Source organism: Hypomesus nipponensis, chromosome 11, assembly GCF_054491055.1.
Source record: "Hypomesus nipponensis isolate SF chromosome 11, ASM5449105v1, whole genome shotgun sequence".
NCBI classification, from domain to species: domain Eukaryota; kingdom Metazoa; phylum Chordata; class Actinopteri; order Osmeriformes; family Osmeridae; genus Hypomesus; species Hypomesus nipponensis.
In genome coordinates, this window is record NC_140371.1 from 9,013,045 (window position 1) to 9,030,313 (window position 17,269).

At 40.1% G+C, this 17,269-nt stretch overlaps 1 protein-coding gene and 1 pseudogene across 2 annotated transcripts in view; one reads left to right on the top strand and one right to left on the bottom strand.

Moving 5' to 3' along the window:
- LOC146267976 (non-selective voltage-gated ion channel VDAC2) overlaps window positions 1–8,050 on the top strand; it is a 32,293-nt gene extending 24,243 nt beyond the window's left edge. For both annotated transcript variants that reach the window (XM_084708851.1, XM_084708852.1), the window contains exons 3-9: window positions 2,392–2,441; window positions 3,745–3,897; window positions 3,989–4,041; window positions 5,706–5,933; window positions 6,189–6,339; window positions 6,440–6,497; window positions 7,092–8,050. In XM_084708851.1, the coding sequence (XP_084564977.1) occupies window positions 2,392–2,441; window positions 3,745–3,897; window positions 3,989–4,041; window positions 5,706–5,933; window positions 6,189–6,339; window positions 6,440–6,497; window positions 7,092–7,183 (785 nt within the window). In that variant the 3' untranslated portion in view covers window positions 7,184–8,050. The remainder of the gene's footprint in view (window positions 1–2,391; window positions 2,442–3,744; window positions 3,898–3,988; window positions 4,042–5,705; window positions 5,934–6,188; window positions 6,340–6,439; window positions 6,498–7,091) is intronic.
- Window positions 8,051–8,536: 486 nt separating this feature from the next.
- On the bottom strand, window positions 8,537–11,032 carry LOC146267978 (vimentin-like; annotated as a pseudogene).
- Between the last annotated feature and the right edge of the window lie 6,237 nt (window positions 11,033–17,269).

Sequence of the window (17,269 nt, forward strand, 5' to 3'; positions counted from 1 at the left end):
CAACGCTAGTGCTAAATAAGTACTTAGCTGCTAGGCTCCATGACACCGGGTAAGAAGGGCTCGTGAAACTGTTCACCAAAAGAACAAATGGGCACCCACTTGTCTGGCAGATTAAGACATGTTCGTTGGAACCTAGCGAAAAATATCCTAAACTTACCAAGACTTTAAGCTAGGTTTATAGGTACCTAGCGAAAAATAGCCTCAACTTTCCTAGACTTTAAGCTACGTTACTAATGCAGAAGGAAAGCTGATATCGCTGTCTTACTAGAACGACGTATCTGCGTTGTTGCTAACGTGTGCTGACATTGTGCACACCCAATTAATTCAACATTTGTAGGATGCACATGCGCGAGTGCTTGTAAAAAATGCTCGCACTGACTCAAAAACTGGTCGCAAAATGCAACCATTTGGTCGCAATCTGGAGCCCTGCCGCAGAGTGTGCATCACTTTGGTTTTATTGGATGTTCCATCTTAGTTTTTTTGGAACACGAACTTCTTATCCAGAAGTTATAGATTGGGTGGAATTGTGGTTATATTACGTTAAATGCGTTAAACAAAAATAACGAATTCATCCTGTAATTTAATCATAACGCGTTATTTTTCACAGCCCTAATTGTAATACAATCAGCACACTGTCACCGCAAATCATATGAAAAACACCACAACAGAAATAATCACTGCAAACAATATAAAATCACAGCCAACAACACATCTCAAATCATAGTCAATCTAAAATAGCAGACGACATGGGCTGGCCAACTGATATCAGTGACAAAACTAATTTCTAACTATCTGACTACTAACCCGAACTTCCTTGCCACAGCCTAAACTGTGTCAATCTGTTCATGAGAACTTAATTTCAGCCTAAACCGTACAACGGAACGTTACATCAAATTCAAGCAACACAATTGCTACCAAGACTAACACAGCAGTAGTCTAGTAGTAGTACAATTTACCGGGGTCAGCTTCTCCACGCAGGGCTCTAATCTGAGACCAAATGGGCGCATTTTGCGTTGTTACTGACTGACCGCTACCGCTTTTTTATTAGTGATTTTCCCTAAATATAAATGTCAAGCTTATTTACGTTTTTAGGGTCTCCGCTGCGCGTCTGGCCTAACAACACCCTTGAACACGTACTTAATTGACGATAAGTACTGCCTCTCGTACCTTATTGCTTTTATAATACGGTTACCAGCGACATTATAAATAGTCAATAAATAGTAAGCTGCCTTTCAGCACAAAATAGTTATAGCCAACAAACGTGTATCGTATTTCAGTAGCCGAGAGAAAATAGGCCCGTACGTATGGCTGTTGCCATGCATTTTGAACTTCACGTTTGTTAGCCTAGCTAGATCTCGCACCATCTCATTCATTCACATTGCTCATTTTATAAAAGTTGCCTTTAAAATAACAACGACAATGGGACAGTTTTAATAAAATAATATTTAATTTAAACATTAGGCCTAAACATTCTAAATCAATCAAATGTTTTGTAGGCACTGGGTATATGCTAGCTAGCTAGTTAGCTAGCTACATATGCTGTAACAATAGTTACGAGTGACTTGGAACTCGATAGACTAACATTAGGCTGTTGTTAAGGATATCTAGTTAGCAACTACTGTAATGGCTAGCATGAGCAGATGTGAACTGGTAGCTAGCTAGACCTGAGATTCTGTGTTACGTTTCAGTAACTAGACCAGCTAGTTAGCACTGATAGCATGACACAGTGCAACATTATTGCAAAAACTCTACGCAATATTGCTAGTCTAGCTTGCTAACCAATAAACTGCTAAACACGAGAAGCTCTACTTGTAGACAGTCTTTCTTTGGCAACCTTGAAGTTATTTTGGGTGCGCACTAATATGGAACGCTCCCCTTTAAGGTAAATGTAAATTGTATGGCTCAATAAAGCACACCCTGTGACTCACTCTAACTGTTACATTTTATACTTCACTCTTAGTATTCTGAGTTGTAAATGAGCAACAACAAATGTATGCTTTTAAATCTATGTAATCTTAAATAATAAGTATGCATTTGTATATAAAACATACAGAAATATCAGTTGTAAAAATTATAGTTCATAAACGGGAGTCAGGTGGCAGGTGGTAATCTGAAGGTCGCCAGATCGATTCCCTGCCGAGCCAAAATGACGTTGTGTCCTTGGGGAAGGCACTTCACCCTACTTGCCTCAGGGGGAATGTCCCTGTACTACAAGTCGCTCTGGATAAGAGCGTCTGCTAAATGACTAAATGTAATTGTAAATAAACGGACCCATCTGCAAGCAAGCACACTCAAGCACTCTCTAGTTTCAATTGGAATAATTGGTTAATTATTCCATAATATAATTAATTAGTTATGTGGTTCATGTAAAGATATCTTCTCTGTTTGAAGGGTTTGGCCTGGTCAAACTTGATGTCAAGACCAAGTCTGCAAGTGGAGTGGTGAGTTTGCATAAGATGTATTAATGTTGTCTAACATTTATTAAAGCACACCAATAGAGTCCAAAACAGTGGAGATTTGTAACATGACTTCTGTTCATGCAGTGTTTCCCCTAGGATTTTTTTGCAGTGGGGGCAGGTCTGTCCGACCCCCCTCCCCCGAAATAAAGTTCTAACCCTATATTTTGGAGTAGGTTAACGTAATAGTCTAATAATAAATGTAATATTGCATATATTTTTGTCCTATTTTACGTAAAGCAATACAGTTAGGCTACTTAAAGTATGTTCTAAATGGCAGAAATATGCTGCCAATTAATAATTGATGTAACCAATTATTGTAAATGGTCAGTAGCCTAGCCTATCGATCAAGGTACTCGAAAGCATGTACACTGTCGGCTTCATTTGATCTTGATAGGCAAAGCATTCTTTAGCAAATAATAACAATATACCCACTATTAATTAAAACTACTTCTTCATGATAATGCACCCAAAATACAAACGTGATCAAGGGTAGCAATCGCTATCGAATCAACAGGCATGCAATTATGCTAGCAGGGGAAGAATACAAACAACGAAAATCACCAGTTAACTTAAATTTGCAATAACTGATGACTAATACAATAACAGGCTTTAATGAACTGAAAACATAAGTTATACGACTTACAGTTCTCAAAGATGGACACACGCAATCTTAACTGTGCTGTGAAGCGCGTGTCCTTGCTATTCTCCGACATGCACTCTAACAATCACTGCTGATAGACGGCCTGTCTTGTACAACCCTATTTCTGATACCGTGGCGGCAGAAATTTAGCCGTGGCGGTCCGCCACGACAAAATCAACATAGGGGAAACACTGTCATGTAAGTACTTGGTGAATAGGAGCTGTCTGAACCAGTTAATTTACCTTTTCAATATACATTTTTGTACCACTAAATGCGAGCTAACCTTTTGAAGAGCAGGTTTATTTGATTATGTAAACAATTAGTGTATGTGTGTGCGTGCGTGCGTGTGTATATACGTGTGTGTGTATATACGTGTGTGTGTGTATATGTACGTACGTGTGTGTGTATATGTACGTACGTGTGTATATACATATGTATGTACATGTAATATACGTGACGGTAGGAATATGCTGTGCACATGTCAGGAGTAGGCCTATGTTGGGTGCATATGGAGTTTGAACTTTGAAACTTATCACAATAGCTATCTGACTCGGTAACATTTAGGTTTGTGTTTTTAAACCGATAATTTATTCTCATCAATGCTTTGTCCATGTTAAATTGTTTGCTGTGTGGTGTCTTCAACAGGAATTCAAAACTGCTGGTTCGTCCAACACTGACACCAGCAAAGTGGTCGGGAGCCTGGAAACCAAATACAAAAGGTCAGAGTATGGCCTGACCTTCACAGAGAAGTGGAACACTGATAATACCTTGGGAACCGAAATCACAGTTGAAGACCAGGTTGGTCACAAGTCTGAAACATGCAAACATCTCATAGTTTAAGATGGACGAAATAAGTCGGTTTAGTTAATATGAGCCTTTTTGCCTCCAGATTGCTAAGGGACTGAAGCTGACATTTGACACAACATTCTCTCCCAACACTGGGTAAGATGAGTTTCTCGATCATCAGATGCATTTATGTCTATGCATATGATTATCTGATTCCTGTAGTTGCTCTGCAATAATATTTCTTCAAGGACTTAATTCATAACCCATACAACACATGATTAGGAGGTCTGTACATGTCTGGGTGAGTGGTGGTCAGTCCTCAAATGGAACTTTAACACTCCGTTGCCAGTCAAGTGTGCATTTACATTTAATTGATTTAATGTTAATTTTTATCCAACAAATAGTGCTGCATCTAGAAAGTCAAGGATCAGAAGTTCTAACGGTAGAGGCAGTTAGTGGTTAGAGTCAGGGCAGTCTGTCATTATCAGCAACAGTGCAAAATAACATCTCGGCAGTGGCGGCTGGTCAATAGAGGGCGCTAGGACGCCGCCCTCCCTGGTGAAGTGTTTGGGATTTTGTTTTTCATGTAATATATTTTCAACAATAACTACTCATTTTAAGCATGACTGTGTTAAAAATACACAGTTGTGTGTGTGTGTGTGTGTGTGTGTGCGCACACACACACACACACAAAAATGTTCGACATCTGGGGCGCTAGAAAAAGCGCCCATCGAAACGCCTACCAACCTGCTGGCGATAGGTGAATTGCTGGCTGTTGCTAACAAGAAACACATATTTAGCCAATCAGCGTCCTCAAAAATGATGCCTAAAGGGCGCTGGAATTAGCGCCCCAAGCAGAGTCAGAGTATAGAAGTGATTTTGCGACTGTAGGGCCGAGTTAACGTTAACTACGTTCTCATTTCTCTAATTCTGTCAGATATCCTCTCCAAAATCCTTTTGAGAGAACTTTAGTGAAAAAAATAAAAATAAAAGAGTTTGGCCCAACCTGACATCAAAATTACACAACAAGCGAGCGAAAAGGGTAGAGGTAAATCATACACAGAGGTTTCTCCCACGATTGGTAAGCTACAACAGAAGAGCCTGGCTAGCTGGATGTAGTCATGTCAATGCCTTATTTTGCTTCCCGTGCTTGCTTTTTATAACATTCGGAACAGATACAGCATGGACTGTTACAGGAGTTAAGGACATTAAACATTTATCTGAGAAAACAAAACAGTTTGCACAAAGGCACACATGGAGAATACAATCAAGCTAGCCATGCTAGGCAAAGACAATCGCTATGCAACTGGACAAAGCAAGTTCTACAGCATTGTAGAATGATTTGACTGAATCCAGTCAAAATATATGTATTTATATTATTGCAAGTTGTAATCTGCTTCCCATGCATAAAGTTTTGTTTCACTGTAATCTAATTTGTTTCCTTTCCTTACTCAAACTGGTTCATCCCAAAATCAAGTATTTGGGCATGTCATTTTAGGTGGGAATTAACATTTAGGCCCTTTTTATGTGTTTGGGGTTGGGGACGGGGTTGTCATGTTGGGACTGCCATGTCCACTTGTCATTCTGTCCTGCATAGCTGATAACTGAGTTATAAACTGTTAGGGCGAGAAGCTCATGCTACTTGTAGTTCAATTCCTTTAGAAAAATAAATTTGTTTTGGATGTAGATCATAAGAAACTGATGGACAGTAGGTTGGATTTGTGTTTTGTAACTGGATGTAATTCATGTCAACATGTCTGGTGTTCTTGTAGGTCCCTGTTGACTATTGCTTAAGATTCTTTTTTTCTTCTTTCCAACAGCAAGAAGAGTGGCAAAGTCAAGACAGCCTACAAGCGCGAGTATGTCAACCTGGGGTGTGATGTTGACTTTGACTTTGCTGGTCCAGCCATACATGGAGCTGCTGTGGTTGGTTACGAGGGCTGGCTTGCTGGCTATCAGATGACCTTTGACACCGCCAAGTCTAAGATGACACAAAACAACTTTGCCATTGGTTACAAAACCGGAGACTTCCAGCTGCACACCAATGTGTATGTGAGATGTGTCAGACTTTTAAACTTGATAGTTATTTTTTGCGCATCAATGTGTACGTACAAAGTGTGTGTGTGTGTGTGTGTGTATATATATATATATACATATCCTATTTTGTTATTTTATCAATGACACTATATGAAATATCTCATGGATGTCAATTTCATGAGTAAATTACTGTGCTTTTGGGGACACGGGTGATGCTAGCACACACTTCATCCTTTTCTATTCTCCTAAATGACACCTTAATATAGAAATGATGGATCAGAATTCGGAGGCTCCATCTACCAGAAGGTGAGCGACAAGCTCGAAACAGCGGTCAACTTGGCTTGGACTGCAGGCAACAACAGCACACGCTTTGGCATTGCCGCCAAGTACCAGATGGACAAGGATGCTGCTATTAGTGTAAGTAATACTGAATACGCGCAATAGTGAATTAGGCTGCTTTTTTCAGTGACGAGCCATGATTATCTTGAAGATTATCCCATTGTTTTTGTCTTTTCAGGCTAAAGTGAACAACACCAGCCTTGTTGGTGTTGGCTACATCCAAACATTGAGACCAGGTAAGCCATCTCATGTGTGATGCCTAATGGCTCTCATAAGCCTGATTTATGTTTACTTAACACAGGATTGTATGCTTCTCATCACTCACTCCAAAGGTAACCTCAGTGTGGAGCATTAGTGTGTGTTACTCGGGTCTGTTTGACCTAAAGCTCTTAACCTGATTCACACTGATGGTAGTAGGTAGTGGTGGTGGTAGTAGGTTATCTATAGAAACCCTCTTCTATGCATGAGTATTACACCCTAGAAGCATAATCCGGCATCAGAGAAGCTTGAAGCATTAGCTTAGTACGTGGCTTGCTAATAAATACGTTTTTGGCCCTGGGGGCAAAATGTTTAGTATGTACAGTATCTTGTTTTCATCAGGGGTGGTCTACATGTGTATTGTTGAATTGTGCTCCATTCTAAAATACCACCTGTGAATACACTGTGGTACATATTTGATATGTTGCCTTATGTTGCCAACTGCTTTCATTACTTTATTTGACTTCAAAGTTAAGTTTGCAAAATGTGTTAACTTGATTAAAAACACAACTTAGCTCCTGCCAAATTATATAGACTTGACTTGATGTTATCCATTCCTGTTTCCTGACCAGGTGTGAAGCTCACCCTGTCTGCCCTTGTAGATGGTAAAAGCATCAACTCTGGAGGCCACAAGCTGGGTCTCGGTTTGGAACTTGAGGCCTAAGCACTCTTTGTGGTAAAGTGGACAAGGGAATCAGAAGAATCTAGCATCAATGTGTTTCCATCTCAAACCAACAATGGGAAGTCTGGGAGGGACAGTTTTAAAGGCTACAACAAACTAATTTTTTGAACACAATTTCATCTAGAGGTGCTCTTGTCATTGAATCTGTTTTGCTTTATAAATGTTTCCATCCAAAGACACTCCAGTGGGTCAACAATGAATACAAATCATCATATAGCATTTCCATGAAAGTGAATTACACGTCTCCATATGGTTGGCTGTGGCTCCTTTGTGTTGATTCCTGAAACGTGTTTTATTTTAGTAAAACGTAAGTAGATGGTTATGATTGGGTTTATACATAACCTTTCTTCTGATTTGATCATCCATGGATCTGATATCCCTTGGCTGTCTTCACATCTCCCATTTGAAACTTTTATTCAGAACATGAGTACTTAAAATTATTATTTTTATTCAATTGGTCCTTTTTTTTCAATGCACACAAGAACAAGCTTAAGCTGTGTTGTACCTTGGTTTGCCCATGTCTCGCCATCAAGATTTGAAATGTTATTTCAAAGATGAACACAGAGCCCTCCCTTAAACTAAACCAAGTAGTTTTGGGGTGGTTAAACTTGGTAGCCTGTATGTTTTGGGGAACCTGTATGCTTGGCCAACCAGGCAGATTTTGTTTTGTTTTCTACTGTTTGCAGGCATGACCTGAGGTGTTATGGTTCACAATAATGCTCAACTGGATCATTTTCCAGATGTGATGTGTGGTCTCTCAGGCAATCTTGTCACAGGGTAACTGACATTCTCACAGGAAACCTTGGAGGTCCTTATATGTTATCTTTTCAATAAAGTCTTTGAACTGCATTTGTTTGTGACTTTAAAGTTGGCTATTTTTGTGTCCTAAGATGAGTTATTTGGAATGTCGGGTAAACCATGGAACCATGAGGTAGTAAAGCGATGTTTGATCAAGCAATCGAAGAATGTTATGTCAGCAGACTTTTAATCTGCATAATAAAGTTGACATGTAGCTGTAAATGGGAACTTGGGTTACAAGGTTGGTGTGCTGACACTTGCTCTATTTGATAAAGACTGAGTGGAAGGTACTGTATAATCATTCTAGAGTAAACCTGCATTCTGGAATATATTAAATATAGTTGGCCACAATTAAAAGCTTTAAAAAGGACTGAACTTTAAGTAGCATTTATTTTTCAGCACATTCAAGATTTCCAACTTGCATTCATGGAGAGAGGAAAATATCCACTAAAAGACAGCCTAACATTAGCTTTGGTTAATATTCCAAAGCCAAGCACATGCAAGCGGTTTTTATATTGTCTCCTGTGCTTGTATTGGTCAGGCAGTTCCACAGGAAACCATCACCTGTCCCTCCCAATGGATATCGTAAACAGAGGTTTTATAATCTACTTCCTGGTCTTCGGCAGTCACAACTTGACCCTTGAATATTTTTGTCAACTCTTTCACTTCCTTCTTTACAATTCCCGCAGCAAAATTGTTTTCCACTGACCACTGTTTCTCTTCTCCTGCACTCCAATTTGCACTGTTTCTCTGCAGGTGTCTTGGATATAGAAACCTCATCATGTTCAGATTCAATTGCTTTCTTTGTGTCTGAAGATGTATCTTTAGGATCTCTCACCTTTTTCAGGTTCTTTGACAATCTAATATTTTTGTAGTTCTGGTGCTGTTTGGCACCACCTTGCTCAAGTCTTTGTTTTCCACAGCTGCAACTACCTGTTTCTCTAACTCTTGAGATTCTATCAGACCTGTTTTAGTTTGACTCACTGCTGATCTTTTCATTCTCATCTGATTTGAGAGATGTCTTTGCTTCCCTTACTGTTCTGTCATCTACTGACAATGCCATCCCCACACTAACAGTCTTTTTTTCTGACTTTCTACTTTCTTGTGGATTTATGTGCTTTCTTATCCTCAGTTGACTCTGTTGTTTCCTTTGTTAGCCGACTCTCAGTGAACTTGCTGTCCTCTTGGAGCATATCTTTGTCGTCATCACACATAAGAACCTGTGGTTGGGTTTCCTTTTTCTTTAGTGGATCTTCATATCCATATTTTTTCTCCCTTCCAGCATCTTCTGTGTCACCTTTCTCCTTTTCCCCGTTGCTCATGATGACCTCCTCTGATCTGACTTCAATTGGATGTTTTACATCTGGGACAATGTTGTCTTTTTGTTCTGGTGTATAAGTGTCTTCCTTGTTTTCCTCTCCCTCACCAGAGCTTTCTGGATTTGCATGTTCCATATCCTGTGATGATATTTCTACCTCCTGAACTTGTCACTATCTCAACTTTCTCTTCTGGAATTTCCTCCTCATCTGCATCCTTCCCCTGCTTCCCCTCACAGCTCATCATCTGCGCTTCGCCACCCTCCCCCTGGTCCCCTGCCTCTCCGCCAATGTTCTCCTCTGACCCAGACTCTTTGAACTCAAGACATCGCAACCTCCCTGGTGATCTCAGTGATGATTTCCTCAACAAATTTGTACTGGGACTCTGCCCTGCGAGTTGTCCCCCCTTGCCTTGAAAGGCATGGCAAGGTGTAGACTGGGGACTGGCGATAGATGTACGGCATAGTGATGTGGGTACCTGACATGGTGGACAGGCGGGTCTCCTCACCCTCCATGAGTTTCGTACATGAGGGGTTGACATGAACAATGTGCATGTGAACAAAACATAACTGCTATAAATTACATTGTGCTTAAACTTGTTCCAGAGTGTTGATGTGGTTTACCTGTAAGACAGGATATCAACATCCAGCGGCATCTTTACATTTAGCAAGTCCTGATATTCTCTAAGGTGGCCAGACATGTCAAACTTGGCATTCATAAGCTCATTTTCCAGCTGTTTAATGGCATCCTGTAAACAAAATATAAATATGATTGATTATGCCTACTTCTGAGGAAATATGCTTGATTTCAGTCTTCAAATCTCCTTTCTCTTTGAGACCTGCCTTATGATGAAAAAAGAAAATAGATGATGTTGTTTCTTCTCTAAAATAAAGTGATTGTTTAATATACAATAATATATTCATGCTGGTTAGAGATGTTTTTAAAATAAAAGTTGACCTGATAATTAATAGTTTATTTGTTGTGGCGCTCCTCCAATTCACAAAGTTGCCTTTCCAAACCTTCCCTTATGCCTTTGGCGCTGTCCCACTCAATGTTCTTTCCCTTCAGGCGTCTTCTGTTCTCCTGGATTTTGAATGTTGTGGCTTTCAGCGCTTATCTGTTGCTCTCAGTCGCCTTGGTCAATTTTGCAAACTGAGCACAGAAACATTCGTCTACCTGCTGGATGTTAGATACGTCATGACCTTACGGATGTCCCGGAGAGCCGCACTAAGGTCTGGTTTTCCAGAGTCGTGCGACTTCACCTTTACTTGAGCCTCGTTGATCTGGGCGACCGTCTCTGAAACCTCAACCTCATGTCTATTGTAATCTCGTCTACTAGAGACTGAACTTTCTTGTCCATCTGAAGTTTAGCCAGGTATGCGTCATTCGCATCCCTTTTTAACACCACATAGCTGTTCTCGGCATCGGATCTTTTACACGCCTCGTCATATTTCTTCTTCAAGATCTGAAAATCTTCCTCCAGATTCTCGTGTTCCATTTCGATCTGACACTTCTGAAGGGTAATGTCTTGAACTAGATTTCTGAGGTCCCTTGGCTCCGCTTCGAATTCTTGTTCCACAGAGAGGGATTGCGCCTTTTGTCTGATGTTCTCGATTTCCCTCTCTCGTAATTGATTCTGGTACTCTAAATTACGCACCTTTTCTATGAACCCAGCAAAGCGGTCGTTCAGCCCATGCAGTTGCTCTTTCTCATTCATTTTTGTTAACGGTAACACACCAGAAAAAGGGTTAGCAAGATCCAGGCTCACCGGTCCCAAATCGAAGTCATCATTCACTGCATTGCCTCTATACAGATTTGAGGGCACGGGTGTCCCTGAAGTTTTCCGCGATGCAGAGTGGATTTCAGATCTTAAATGGTGCTGCAAATAGTTTCTTTGAGTTTTCCTATTCGGAGAGCCCGATTTGTGCTCCATTCTATTGCTCATGCTGCAGCTGGAATCCTGCTATGGGATTGTGCAGAAAGGGTAATACTCGAGCCTTTTATATGCGTCGTTAACCGCTCACAATGCAGAATGACCCTGTCCATGGTGCTGAAAATGTATAGAATCAGCGGTTGGCTTGACTTCCTGCCAGTGCATGCGTCCTCTTCTTTCAAAGCGATTTTTTTTGTCGTAGACAGCATTGACGTAGAGGTGAATACACTCTAATGTCCCTCCAACGTCTGCAATGATAACCTTTACGTTGCAGTCTGCAATGTTTAAGGCTGTGTATCGAGAATGCATTTATTTGGTTGACTGGGTGCATTATTAACACCATGTTATGTTTAGTACATATATTAGAATAGGCTAATGTTGTTCACATTGGGGTTGTAGTAATACAACATAAACCTTATCAGCCAAACATAACTGTCTCTGTAAGGGTGAATTGTTAAGCTTGGCAAACACAGGCAAATAGACAGCTAGAAGGAAAATGCCGAGATGGGCTCCAATGTTGAAGATACTAAAAATATCAGATCAGGGTGCAATCTAGTCTTTATTATAATCCATAGAACATGTGTTTGTTGGGCATAATAAAGGAGATAAAAAATATCTTCCATAAGGTTTTATGGTTAGGGGTAGTACCGTTTATACCAAGTAACAAGGTAACAATAGTACACATTAGGGATGCATCGATACCATTTTTTAAGGACCGAGTACAAGTACCAATATTTCTTTTCTGGTATTTACCGATACCGATACCTATACATTTATTAATTTATTTTTAAAATGTCGCAGTTTTTCCAAGCACAACACAGTAAGACTAACAAATGTTGGACAGCTTCTTTATTATTACTAAAATTAAAAAACTATTATTTTATGTGCTTATCACAAACTTAAAGCACAAATTTCTGTGTCCAATAACCGTCAAAGGGCATAATTACCATTGAAGCATCGGTCTTTGGTATCGGGGGTATTTTTACGAGTACAAGTACATGAGCTTGGTATCGGACCCGATACTGATACTGGTATCAATGAATCCCTAGTACACATAGTACAGTACAAGCCACAGGGTCATCCCAAATAGGTGGAGAGATAGGGACAGAAAATTGTGTTTTAAATCATATTGTGACTTTATTTATATTATTAAGCCTGAGCTTGTCCTGTGGGTCATTCCATGTTTGTGCAGCAAACCACTACGCTGTAGTGTCCACTACACCACGTTTTTTAACGCTCTGCACCCCTTGCCTTCCCACAGTACACCACGCTCGGGGGCGAGTCCGACAGGTTAATACAGAGTTGTAGTTTTCTAAGGTCACTGAGTGTTGTAGTCATGGCCAAGCGTGCAGACTTGGGTTCATGTACTCACAATATCGATAAACATACCACTTTTACTCACATGATACAATAAATAATCCGCTGGCTAGATGTAGCATGATCTTATTTACTACCCACAATAGTTAAGCTTTTTTTGCAGCAGTATTTTAATCAGAGTTAAATGTTAAGCGACCGAACTTGAACGCCACTACAGTGTGTACATGATGCTAGAAATGATCCGCTGGCTAGATGTAGCATGACTTTATATACTATATAATGGTTCTGGCTCTTTTTAGCAATATTTTACAAGTGCAAGATTACAGTACATGTTACGCCACCAGTCACGTATGGAGGACTAAAAGTGCCAAAATTAATTAAATAAATACACCATTGAGTAATTACTTAAATGTTTCATTAATTAATTACTATTTGAATTAAATACATAAATGTGTTATTAAATGTGTCATGAATTCATTAAAATACCAATAAATTGTATGTAAAATACATAAATATTTCACTATTTAATGAATTATTTCATGGTCCTGTGTTACTGTGCGGTGGACAATATTCAAATGCAATACGCTAAACAGCGCCCTCAGTCAATTCCATTTTCATTTTCATGTCACCACGTGTGGCAGTGCTTCATGAATTTATTTTATCTGTCAAACTCGCCCATCAAAGTCAGTGGATGGAGTTAACACAAATATAGTCTGATCCATTACGTTGGTCTGAAGTAGAGTGCCTGGATAGAGACAGAGAATGTCTAATAAGGGGAGAACTGCCACTCAGGAAACTTCCAGCTTCTGAACTGGTTGCAGTTCCATATGAGGGCGCTCACAGGCGAGTGCAGAATGAATGGAAGTCTACCGACCTATACCCCTCAAAATCCACACACTTCTCAGTATATAATTTTTTGTCTAGTAATTTGAATGTTGTATTCCAGTGGTTCTCAAACTTTTTAGACCCCGTACCACCTCAGAAAATATTTGACTCTCCAAGTACCACCATCATGACCAACGTTAATATACAGTAGCGTAGGCTATACCTTATTGGGCTCCAGACAAACTTTTTTTACTAGGATTACAGTAGCCATGGACTGAATTTCTTTGGAGCGCAAGCAGAAAATTTAGGGGTACACCTTATATCGATCTGCAAAGCAATTATTAATGTAGAGAGGGTACAATATCTGGGGAAATTTCTGGGGAAATTGTGGTGTGTGCTTGCGTCGGTTGCATATGGGTACGTTTTTTTACTGACATTTTTACAACTGATATACAGCGACGCACCACACAAACTTGAGTTTAAATACATTATTTAATGTGACATTACGTACTGCACATGCAAGTCTTAGCTAAATAACTTATATGTATGATGCAGCGCTTTTCGAACAGTCCTCCTACACCACGACACGATACTTTCTGATTGTAACAGCACAACAGCGCAAACAGGCAGGGATACAGTAGCTAACAACTAATGCTAAATATGTATTTCGCTGCTCGTCTCCATGAGAAGGGCCTGTGAGACTGCTCACCAAAAGAACGATGGGAAACCCACTAGTTTGGCAGATTACGTAAGACATGTTTGTAGGAACCTAGCAAAAAGTTGCCTAAACTTTTCTCGACTTTGAGCTAGGTTTATATACCTAGTGAAAAATAGCCTAAACTTTCCAAGACTTTTAGCTACGGTAGGCTACTAATGCTGAGGGCTCGCTGATATCGCTGTACAAGGACGTCTTATCTATGCGTTGTTGCTACCGTGTGCTGACGTTGTGCACACCCAATAAATTCCAAATTTGTAGGTCACACGTGTGAGTGCTTGTAAACAATGCTTGCACTTTCTCAAAACTGGTCGCAAAATGCAACCATTTGGTCGCGGTCTGGAGCCCTGCCCTATTGAGCCACACAGTTTGCGCAGCAACTATCTTGGATGTTTGCATGCGCCACTACCCGAGAACTGTCAGGTAGTAGCGCAAGCCAACATTTATTTTTGTTTCGAAACAAAAATATTATAGGGCAGGCAAAACTTTTAAAAATCACATTACAATGATATCATAGTTAAGGTATTTAAATATTTCTGATATTCCTCCGCGTACCACTAGAAGGGGGCACGCGTACCACCAGTGGTACGAGTACCACAGTTTGAGAACCACTGTTGTATTCGAAAGGGCTTTTTGTTCTAAAAAGCCTTTTTAAATGTCAATGACGTCATACAATCAGCAGAATTCTAGCGTGTTATGGGCACAACAACTTACCCTGTAAGTTCCTCCAGTTTCCTCAAGTTGAGGAAACAGTCGTCGCTGAAATGTTTGGCACAGACATACAAAACTTTAGGAAGTTGTGTCGCCGCATTTCCAGAGAAAATAAAATGAAGACACTGGTTCTTCAGAGGCTCGAATGAAGGGAAAAAAAAATACATTGGTTTTAATTTGTACATCCAAACACTGTTATGCTTCATTCGTTTGCAAGCCATGATGTCTCTCAAGGAAAAAACAATATTGCATTTGCACGGTCGTAGCTCAGTTTCTCATGGGCAGGCCAGATTCTCTGAGCGGGCAAAGCAGAGAAAGGGGAGGAAACCTTCCCTCTCGTGACGACATAAAAGGAACATTTTCAAGACCAAGCGTTTGAGCTTTCATATTTTCAAAGGCGGAGAAGAATACTGAGGGCTTGGTTTACACCTATCAAAATTTCTGGGGGACCAAGGAGGCTAGCAGAACTCATTAATCTTAAATAACCTCCTAAAGTGACATTTTCATGTCAGAATCAGAATCAGAATGGGATTTATTCGCCATGAAAGTTTGCACAGACAAGGAATTTGCTTTGGCAGGAAGGTGCATACAGTAAACATATAGGAATCTTAAATTGTAATATGTGGTCTAACTATACTAAGGATACATAAACTAGCAGTACTAAGTGGAATACAATTAAAATAAAATAGAATATACAATAAAGTAGAATATAAGTTGCCAATTTACATTATAAAATACAATATAAAATACAAAAATTACAGGAGTTGAGTGTAGTGCAAAAAGTTTTTTAGGACATTCAGTCAGTGTGAGCTTTGGCCTTGTTGAGGAGGCCAACAGCGGAAGGGAAGAAACGGTTTGTTTGGCGTGAGGTTTTGGTCCTGATGGACCGCAGCCTTCTGCCAGAGGGGAGGGACTGAAACAGGGAATGTCCAGGGTGGGAGGAGTCAGCAACAATCTTCTTCGCCCGTCTCACGGTCCTCGAGGTGTGCAGGTCCTCGAGGGAAGGCAGATTGCAGCCAATCACCTTCTCAGCAGTGCGGATGATACGCTGCAGCCTGCTTTTGTCCTTGGCAGTGGCAGCAGCGTACCAGGTGGTGATGGAGGAGGTGAGGATGGACTCAATGATGGCTGTGTAGAAGTGCACCATCATTGTCTTTGGCAGGTTGAATTTCTTCAGCTGCCGCAGGAAGTACATCCTCTGTTGTGCTTTCTTGGTGAGGGAGCTAATGTTCAGTTCCCACTTGAGGTCCTGGGAGAGGATAGTGCCCAGGAAGCGGAAGGACTCCACAGTGTTGACTGGGGAGTCACACAGGGTGATGGGGGTGAGTGGGGCTGTGTTCTTCCTGAAGTCCACAACCATCTGCACTGTCTTGAGAGCATTGAGCTCTAGGTTGCTCTGGCTGCACCCCTTTAAGTTAAAGATCCCATGTCATGGGATCTTTAACTTAAAGTGTGCTTCTTTAAATGTTTGGTATTTGTATATGTAAATCTGACTTTGGGGGGAACACTTAATCCCAAATCTATATAATGCTAATAATTAATTAAATGTTGTGTGGTAGGACCACTAGCTTTTTTAGGTACACTGTCCCTTTAAGAATTCTCGCAAGTCGAAGTACATTTGGGGTGGTTAGTGGTGTGCTGCGTAAGGCCGTCGTGAGGAGAACCCATGGCACATAGGGAAACTTTATGCAGGTACATGTTTGAACTTTGAAATGAAGATTTTATGTGTCAAAATACGTATCCATGTGTAAATATGTTGATTTATGTACATGGCAACTAATGGAGGATATCACTTGCTCTCCAAATCAAATAAAAATGTATTTGTATAGCCCTTTTTACATGCAATGTCACAGAGGGCTTCACATAAGCCCATAGAACTGCCCCTCAACCAATCTAAACCCTCAAGGAAGACAAAGAAAAATTCCCAGAAAAACTCACGAGAGGATAATTTTTTTTAGAAATCTAATTTCTCAAGAAATTATAATCATAGTAGCCACATAACAATTCAAAATGACTAGTTTCAACAAGCTTCAACAATTTCCTTCTAAAAACGAAGTAAAAACACACTGATATCAGTTAACAGCAGGAGACTATGGGCAAATGGGGCAGCCGCAAGCACTCTTCACAATTTCCCCAGAAATTGTACCCTTTCCAGTTAAAACAGCTTGCCATAGTTTTGACTACTCAGTATGACGTTATAGGCAAGGCAAATGTATTTATATAGCACAATTCATACACCGTGGTAATTCAATGTGCTTCACATAAATACACAACAATGTGCTTCACATACATAAATACACAATGGCAATACAATGTGTAAAACATACATTTAAAATAAATAAATAAAAGCAAATGGTGATCATCAAAACATGATCATAACAACAGTAAATTATAGGAAATAAAAGCACGAGAACATTAAGGCATAAAAACAACAGTAAAAGATAAAATAAAAA